At 33.3% G+C, this 9,664-nt stretch overlaps 1 protein-coding gene across 1 annotated transcript; it reads left to right on the top strand.

Annotated features, from left to right (window-relative positions):
* The first annotated feature begins 1,338 nt into the window (after positions 1-1,338).
* LOC143543532 (uncharacterized) lies at positions 1,339-2,370 on the top strand. The gene has a single exon (XM_077035840.1). It carries the CDS (start codon positions 1,339-1,341, stop codon positions 2,368-2,370), a length of 1,032 nt encoding a protein of 343 aa, XP_076891955.1.
* The last annotated feature ends 7,294 nt before the right edge of the window (positions 2,371-9,664 follow it).

The raw sequence follows: 9,664 nt of genomic DNA, 5'->3' as shown, positions 1-9,664 counted from the left end.
ACATTTCGTCGATACGAGGTTTGAAGATGGGGGTTTTGAAAGATGTTGAGTGAAAATTGAATAAAGATGGGGGATGAGGCCAAAAGGGTGGTGATTCAATCAGTGGTGGTAGTGCCCGCTACTTGTCGGAATCAGTAGCATGCATCAGTGATGTGGCGAGCAACGGTGGCAACCGACGATGGTGTCTTGTAGCTGACATAATAGACTGATGGGTTTGGTGGTGGTTCTGGGAATACAAAGAGAAAGAAGATAGAGAGAGAAAATATTTAGTTAGATTTTATATAATTTTCATTTTAAATTTATGTTTTAATAAAGAAATAGGTGGAAATTACCTATCTACCTTCACATGACTTACACATGATCCAATTTAACGGAGTTTTTGGATGGGTGTTAGTGTTAAGGACGAAAATCAAATAAACATGTTATATAAAGGATATCATCTAAAAGTAAATTTTTAAAGAACATGAGAGCTACATTTAAAGGACATAACTTCTAACTAGAGTAAATAAATATAGGGGTTGATAAGTATATAGACAAAGAAAAAGGGTTACTTCGTAACAATAACAAAAAAAAGTTAATGTTAATCCAAACCCATAAACGAAAAAAAAAGAAAAAGAAAAAGAAAGAGAAAGTAGAGAGAGAAAGTATCTATCGATCAAACTCCGATTCAAATCCACCGTCACCGGTGCCACAATCCGCCGGCGAATCATAAATGCGGCAAAACCCACATCAAATACAACCCAATTCACACCTCAATTCAAACCCATCTCAATTACTTCACCTTCGACGATCACAACACTTCCAACGCATTGAAACACAACACTCTCGGTTTCTTGAATCCATTTTTGCTACAGAGGTTAGGGTTTTCGGTTTCTGTTTCTGGGTTAAGTTAATTACAAGGTTAATTCACCAAATCCGGTTTCTTTGCTTCCGAATTGTGTGTGAGTTCATCGAATTTGCAGTTCGGAAGTATCAACAGTTTAATTGATTGGTAATTGGTTAAATTTTGAGCATTTGAAGATATGGGTATAGTTTACGGAAGCTTGTTAATGGGTTTATTAGGGTTTGTGTGTTGGTGGATTGGAATTTGAATAATTTGGGAGCTGGGTTTTGGAGGGAGAGTTTTGAAACCCTAATTTGGGTTTTTTTAATGATGGGTTTACGTTATTATATGCGCGAGATGTCGTTGAATGCGTTGAATTTGGTCTGGAAGATTGGGTTTTGCAGATGGAGCAAAACCCTAATTTAGTTGCTTGAATTGGGGATTTAGGATTTTGTTTGATAAGTTTGAAAGTTGATAGCTTTTTTGATTCTTTTATGGGATTTTGGTGTTGAATAATGCAACCGCCGCCGCAGCATTCTTGGATCAATCTGGCTGAGTTGAAAAGCCAGATTGTTAGAAAACTCGGACCCGATCGATCAAAACAGTACTTTGATTATTTAAATAAGTTCTTGAGTTTAAAGTTGACCAAGGTTGAGTTTGATAAGCTTTGCCTAAGAACAGTTGGGAAAGATGGTATCTTGCTGCATAATAAGTTGATTCGTTCGATTTTGAGTAATGCGTGTAACACAAATAAGAAGCCTTTAGATGGAGTGCATCATCAAAACGGGCCTGGCCCGATTGTAACACATGCTTCAAGTCAATCGGTTATACCTAATGGAGATATTTTGTTAACATCCCCACGTAAGGCAAGAACCGGGGCCCGTGAACGAAGAGGTGGGGACCGCAAAAGTGTTCTTGGGCCAAACGGGCAGCTCGTTTATTCTTCTCCATCGTCATCCATCCCACATTTGGATGATTTTAATTTGGATAACGGGAATTCATCTTCTCCAGATACCCGAAAGCCTATGCAGTATCATCAAGAACTCACGCAACAAGCCCAAAATGTAGACGGTCGTGTCAAACCATTAAGTCAACAAGACAGTGGCAAGATTTCACTGCATGCTCCACTTGGGATACCATATTATCCAGTGAGCATAGGTGGGGCCTTGCGGGCCCCACCTATTAAAAGTGTTGGTGTATCAGACACCTACAGTTTGTTAGACACAGTAACATTGAGGGCCCGCATGGAGCCTGTTTCCATTGCACGCGGGCTTCAAAGCGTGTCACCTAACAGCGCAAATGTACTCAACAATGGATTAGACGGTTACTTGAAACGTTTAATAAGGTCTTGTTGTGAACTTAGCAAGCCCAGTAAGAGCAGCCCGGCTCATTTTAGGCCCGTCAATGGTGTCATACCCGGTCATGAACCGAAACACTCGATATCTTTGCTAGATTTTAGGGTTGCAATGGAACTAAACCCTCAACAACTTGGAGAAGATTGGCCCGTACTTCTTGAAAGGATACACACACAAGGTTTTGAACAATAATACAGATTTTATTTTGATCTAGCAATGATGTGTTTTAAACGAGCATGTGTACTTAATGGGCCGAAGATTGTGATGGAAGTTGGCAAGTGACCCACATTTATTAGCAACCAACCAGCAGTGTTTTTATGACAAAGAATTGAACGCCTGATACGCGTATTTGGTTGCTTTGTTGTATGATTAGCATGTTGTTTTTTTTCTGCTTTTTACTGTAATTTAGTGAAATCAGGTAATTTAGAACAGTTTTGCAGGAATAATTTATTGTGGTCGGTATTTCAGTAAAGTTGAAACTGCATCATTTGAGGTTTCTTGTGTATGTACTTTCAACAGTAAGCATTGATTGAAATATCAAATTCAAACATGTCGTTCTTCAAATTTATTGTGAATATGTCTATAATTAGTGTAAGTTTGTAAACAAATTTGCCCAAATTGGTACGCAGAAGGATTATTGCCTCTTCTGATGTTGAAGGTACTTTTACTCTCAGTTTTTATTATTATTTTAAAAATAAATATATGTTCTAATGACGTTACTCTATTTCAGGCACGGGGATTGTGTCCAAATATGGAGTGTATGCATGTCAACCAGCTGTTAATTGGTATGTTTCCTATACTCAGAAATTATTATCAGTTAATGTTATCTTTATGATTGTTCGTTTAGATTATTTGCACGTGCTTTAACTATGAGATATTTTTAGGCAATCACGTGTGTTTTGTATTGATGACCGCGCTTTTTATATAAAGTTGAAATATGGATTTCTCTCTATAAACCATTTTTGTTAGGAATTTAGGATTAGCGTTTTCACTCATAAATCCAATTGACTTCTTTCTTTCTATAACCACAAAAACTTGTCGCCGAAAAACTCACGGGCCCACCAATACCCTGCTAATCACTGGGCCCACTAACACTCTGCTAACTGTAGGGATTCACATTATATGTATGTAACTATATATTGTTCGGCATAAAACCATTGTTGGATATGCCCAAGTTCTGCACATCAGTGTTTTTTTTTGCTTATTCAGTTTATGCTTGATTCCTATATATAAAAGAAACCAAACCGCTTTGTGTCATGTGTGAATAAATCATGACAGATTGTTGATGTAGGCAAATTGCTAATCTATGTGAATAATTTCTTCGATTTATCATTTCCTGCAGTTATATTAGTTTTACTTCTATTATTATTATTGTTATTTTATTGTTATTATTATTATTATTGTTATTATTATTGTTATTATTTAGTATTTCCTGTTGTGCCAAAAGCAGGGCTGTAAATGAGCCGAGCCGAACCAAGCTTGAGCACAGCTTGGACTTGGTTCATTTATTAACTATTAATTTTTTAAATTACATTTGTCCTGGCAAACTCCATAAATTTTACTGTTAAAAAAAGTTATTTATATACATTAATAATTACTTTCTATAATATATATATATATATATATATATATATATATTATTTAGTTATTTTGGTAGTGGACAAGATGTATAAATTTAGGAGTATTAGTCAGCCGTTCTAAAGAAAATATTAATTTTGTCATAATTTTATATATAACAAATTTTATTGAGCTAATCAAACGGAAATTATCTTTGGTTTGTTTGGGGATTTACGAGCCTACTTGAGCTAGATAAGTGAAGCTCTCACTTACGCTCATCTACCAAACGAGCATATATTTAGGCTCGAGCTCATCCAAGCTTGGCTTGATCTCAACTTAAACGAATCAGTCTCGAGTAGCTCACGTGCAGCTCGGCTCGCTTACACTCCTAGCGAAAAGTTCCTATAATGGAAGTTTGCTCAAAGGTTATTAAATATGGTTTAAGTGGTTTATGAACATTCTCTTCTTGTTCTCTCATAAAAGAGAAACATTGTAAGTTTGATCTTTATAAATGTAATTACGTTAATCGTCTTGTGATTATTATTCTAGATGACAAAATATAAACCATGACAGATGGTGACTTGACGGGTTGTATCGATGATAAGCCCGATATCTACATTATCCAGTGACCAAAAACCTCGACAATTAAAGGAAACTGATACTTGTTTTTGAAGTAGAATGGAAGTAAGATGCATATTTAGTGGCATCTGGGAAGATCAATGCTTTTGCTTTACCATTATCGCCCTATTAGTGTTAAAAGTGTACCCTCTGTTTGTTTATTTATTATTATTATTTTTTTTATACTGCATATTGCATTTTTTTAGTACGGGTTGGATGCGCCTGCACGCGGATTTGTTTTGTATATCGTATGTTGCATTTTCAACTTGTTTGACCCGGTAGACACATTCCCTTTTAGCTTAAAGTTTTTCATTTAACCCATTTTAGAAGAAGCATGAATAGGTGACAAGCTGTAACTACATAATCTAACAGGTCCCGCAAAAATGAAAATGAGAAACAAGATGAAAACTGGTATGCATCTTGAAAAAAAAAACATAATATATTTACAAAACTGACTTTGCTATTGTAACGTGAGTACTTGGATATAGCTCGTCGAGACACATATCAATGTCATAGTAATTATATCAACATACTTTTATATTCTTTTGCTGGATAGTACACAGGTTTGACTTTGTTAAGCATGGTCAATGGAGATAGGTGATGAACAAGAACGGTTGTGCCACACAAAGATCTTCCAAAAAGATCTTGGTTTAAGCTTTCGACGGTTGTTTGATGATAACTCTAATTCTGTTCTATGAAGCATCTCCCACATTACTTGGACATCCTCGTACCCGCATGTTTCGATATCGTGGTGCAGCTTTAAAAGCCCACCACCACCTATTGAAAGCAAGAAAAAGGGCATCAGATAAGCATTGTTTTAGTATGATTATGCGAGATCTTAAAGTACATAAACCGAACACAAGTTAGAATTTGAAAACACCCGAATGAAATTTAACATTTTGAAGTTGGGTTGATTTAAGTAAAATGTGCTATGAGAGAAATAAATAAAATAATAATGCACATAGAAAATTAAGTATACATAAACTTCAAATTCAAGCATTTAAGCCATTCAGTATATTGCAAATTCTTAAAACCCAAACTCGGAAATTGGTTCATAAATTAACCAACTAGTCGTGAGAACACGTGGGTCCCGTAAAAGTCACATATCCACACACTCGACATGAAAAACATGTTTACATTTGGCTAGCAACTGGTTACGATAAGGGTTTAGGATTTTAATGTACAAAAGTTGTCTAATTTAACCATAATTCAAAAAATAATTCACGCCATAAATATTTATGGAAAAATAAAAGGAACCAAAGTAAAAAATGTAATAATCAATTTCTAAATATATATTCTTCAATTCGCAAAAGGTTAAAAAATGGATATTAAGTTCTAACACATATTTTTAGTTGATTACTTTATTGATTTAGTTATAAGTTAAAATAAAGGAATGAATGATTTGAGTAAAGAATTGATAAATGATTAATATATGGTCATCCACTAAGCCAAAAACTAAAAAAGAATAGAAAATATGTGTGCAATGAAGAGTAAGTAATGCATGAGTCTTTTAATAATATGTAATGAGACAATTTTGCTAAATAATGGTAGGGGTAACTCGAAATTTAAAATCTGGTTCTATCCAAATCAGTAGTGAGTGGGAATCTTTGCATAATAAGAAAGGTATTAAAAAGGAAACCTCTCAACAAAAAAACAAGAATGCATCTTTAATTAATAGTCTTGATTGTCTATTGGAAATTCGGAATAAAGGTATAATTCTCCTTATGGAAAAACGTGAACTTCTCATTTATCTTAAAAAAATACAACTAGACCTATTATTAGATCGGTCTGTTCATTATTAAATATATATGCAATAATTTATAATGGAAGCATTGAATAAGAAACTACGAGGTCGAAGTTAGGTTAAAGCAGTGAATTATGATTTTGAAAGAAAAACAAATAAAAGAATTGGAATCTGGTTTTGTTCTAGGATCACGAGTTCGGCCAGTTCAAATAGACTCAAACAGGCCGGTTATATCGCCACTTCAAGGTGTAACCTATCTTTGTGATTCTAAAAGTTGTGCTTATCGGGCATGCGTAAGGGGGCGTTTGCACACCCATGTGACATCCCAAAAACGCTTCTAATACCGCTACACCTTTTACCCATGAGGAGTTTTGCCTTTTTACCTACTCCGGCGTCTTCTCCGCGACGGTGTTGCACTCCCTCCAATTTGAGAGCAAATCGCATATCCCCATCATCCATTCTTTTTAATTACTAAGTTAAGTAATTAATTAGTTATATTAACTATTATATTAGTTATATTAGATGGGTGAATCTATTACACATAACTTTTAAGAGACGTTTTTCGTCTATGTGACAATAACGTGAAGAAGCGTTTTTCTTTTGTTTCTTTCTAACCATCCATATGACCTTAGTTATTACACCTAATAATTTCAGATTACCGTATAATAAAATAAAACAAATATAAATATATAGTCATTTCAACAAAAAGAAAACAAAGGATTATTAATAATTAAATACTAAAATAACTCTCTCTCCCCGTTTTTCCCACACCTGTCTCTACCTGGAATTAGTCAACACCCTTCGTGCAATAAGTTTCAATCCTTAAAAGTCTACTATGACAGAAAACTGGAGATCAAATACTCAGTTCATATTCCTAAAATTTTAGTAATACGAACCAAGTGTTCGATCTTCAATTCTTTTTTGAACAATCTATTTCTGTGACTAATTTAGGCTAAAACTACCTTGATTAGTAAATTAGTTACAAAAATAAGATCGCAAATTCTTTTTTTTTTTAAGAGATGAAGATTGAAAAGATGCTTAATTACCGTTGTTACGCGACTTAACACGAGCAGTAACGGCAAGCCAAACACGTCTAACAGGAAACACCATCTTGTGCAACCAAATCATTAGCCTTTTTGTCTGATTCCGCTTCTTCTTCCTCCTCCGGTTTCCTCGTCTGAGTTGACTCGGTACAATACTCCTTAACCAAGCCAGTACTAGTCCCTTTCAATAGTCTCTCTCACTCCTAATTTATAGGTGAAGAGAGAGATAGAGTTTGTGTATGTGTGAGAGAGAGGAGTGTGTTTGTCAAGGGGTGCATATATGCAGAAGAAGAGTGAACCAAATACAAGTAGCAAAGCACATTGTGCATGTGGTGTTAAGTATGTGACTCATTTGTTTGTATTATAAATTTGAACGTGTTTAAAATACATATCCTTAGAATATTTGAAAAAGTAAATATTTTAATTAATCTAATAATCAATACCTCCAGTAAATACTCTCTTCAAAAATATTAAAACTCTATCAATCTCCCATTGTAAAACAACAGGCTAATGACAGTACATACATGACAATGCATACATGATAATTGGATGAGAGATTGGTGTGTTTTATTCAATATTCATACAACATGAACCGTATGCCTATGGAAAAACAATAGCAATTAGGACTTTTGATAACCAAGAGAAATAATATCTACAATACCCCCTTTATTATCAACATAATACGTTTGGTTTTTGGAAGCTGCATCGTTAAAAACTTTGCTAGGAAACATTATTTGACAAAACCATAGTTAAGAGAAAATGAGTGCAAACAAGTATGTTCTGATTATCGACACACATCGCTAAAAGCGTTTGGCTGGTGGATCTCTTGCAATACCTTCAAAGAATGTTGAAATCAACGAGCAGCTTAGCTTTATTGAGCAAACTGATACAAATTGATGACAATCAGTTCAAATTTTGAAAAGATAAGACAGAAACTCATTAAACTTATCACATGTATTGTGGTTAAAGAATACAAACTAACATTTAGATTTATTTTATAATGACTGACATATACTTGTTGGATTTATCATACTACTTCATGTTTCAAAAATACATAACACATACAGAACAAATTACACGTACAATCATGAGGATCTAAGCCTTCTACGAGTAATCAATTACATATACACATACAAACTCGCATGATCAAACATTCATATATACTGGAAACAATGAATAACTGAACCAAATATACATACTAAATCGATAAACACATCTTATAATAAGATTAAAAAACATACATTATGTGTATACTTTGTTCGAGAAACAAAATTAACTCGCTTTCATACGATGATGTGACGTGTCATTAAATTGTTGGAACATGGTCATGGTGGCATTATAGCGTTGCGTTTTCGATATTGATTCTTATTCCTTTTGTAAACATTGATTTTTTTCACATTCTTTTAGTTAATATACATCTTAAAGTATACATACAAGATTAACTAAAATACAACTTAATCGAAACAACTTTTTATACAATAAAGAAAAAGGAATCACCGTAATTTTTGAGAGATACTTTAGATCAAACGTATACTTGCAGATTTTGTTTTAAATTCAAGCTATAGTTAACTTATTAAAAGATTAACGATTTACTAATCGGTGATTTTTGTTCTTTTTCTTAGTTATTTACATTAGAAAAGTAATTTTAACGATCTAAACACAATCAGCTACAAAGTTAAATACTTAAATGCTATTATTGTGTTTATTATTTGAATTTGTGTGGAGGGAGGCCAAGATGTCGGTAACGATGTCGTCGGTGCAGTGTGGAAATGAAAAGGATGTCTCACCCGACACTCTTTTTTCTTTTTTATTTTTTATTTATTTTTTTTATTTCTAGCGTCTATTTTTGAAACATTTCTTCCTATTTTGTCCACCTTTAGTTATGAGTACTACTCGACTTTTGGTCACATCACCACACTTATTTTTAAAATAAAGTTTAGTTATTCAAATATAAATTATTGATAGGTCGCACGTATGTTTCAAACTTTGTATTCGTGTAAGTTGAATAGCGTTTCAAATTTTGAATTTATGGAATAAGATCGAATTTTGAGAAACAAATAATATATAATGAGTAAGAGCATTTCCAGTCTATTCCTTATATTTTTGTGATGGAGTTTTGTAAATTATAAGGTATGATTATAAGTGGTTGTGAGTATATGAGAAAGAAAATGTTATATGGGAAAGTTAAATTTGAGGTGTCACTATTTACACCGTATAATTTTTTAATATTTTTTTAAAGTGGTTGTGAGTGAAGAAGAGAGAAAAAATAATAATAAATGTATAAAAAGTATTATTTAATTGAGTAAGAGAGAAAAAATACAGTGAGTTTTAATATAATTATATGATACTAGCTGTTATCCCCCGTATTACGGGGTTTATTTTACATTTCTCGTTCCAATATTTATATATTTTTTTTGGATTTTAATTTTACTTATTTAAAGAAGTTAATGATATACGTACTTAGGGTTTGATGATAAAAGGGTGTCATAAATAAATGAGATGTTATAATCCGATTTAAAGCATA

Source organism: Bidens hawaiensis, unplaced genomic scaffold (genome assembly GCF_021521415.1).
Source record: "Bidens hawaiensis isolate Kalapana, Puna unplaced genomic scaffold, B.hawaiensis_p1.1 tig00013130_1, whole genome shotgun sequence".
In the NCBI taxonomy this organism is placed as follows: Eukaryota; Viridiplantae; Streptophyta; class Magnoliopsida; order Asterales; family Asteraceae; genus Bidens; species Bidens hawaiensis.
This window is presented reverse-complemented; position numbering and strand designations above follow the sequence as displayed.

Excerpts from the sequence above, each read along its gene's own strand:
- LOC143543532 (XM_077035840.1), top strand. The coding sequence starts at position 1,339 with ATGCAACCGCCGCCGCAGCATTCTTGGATCAATCTGGCTGAGTTGAAA.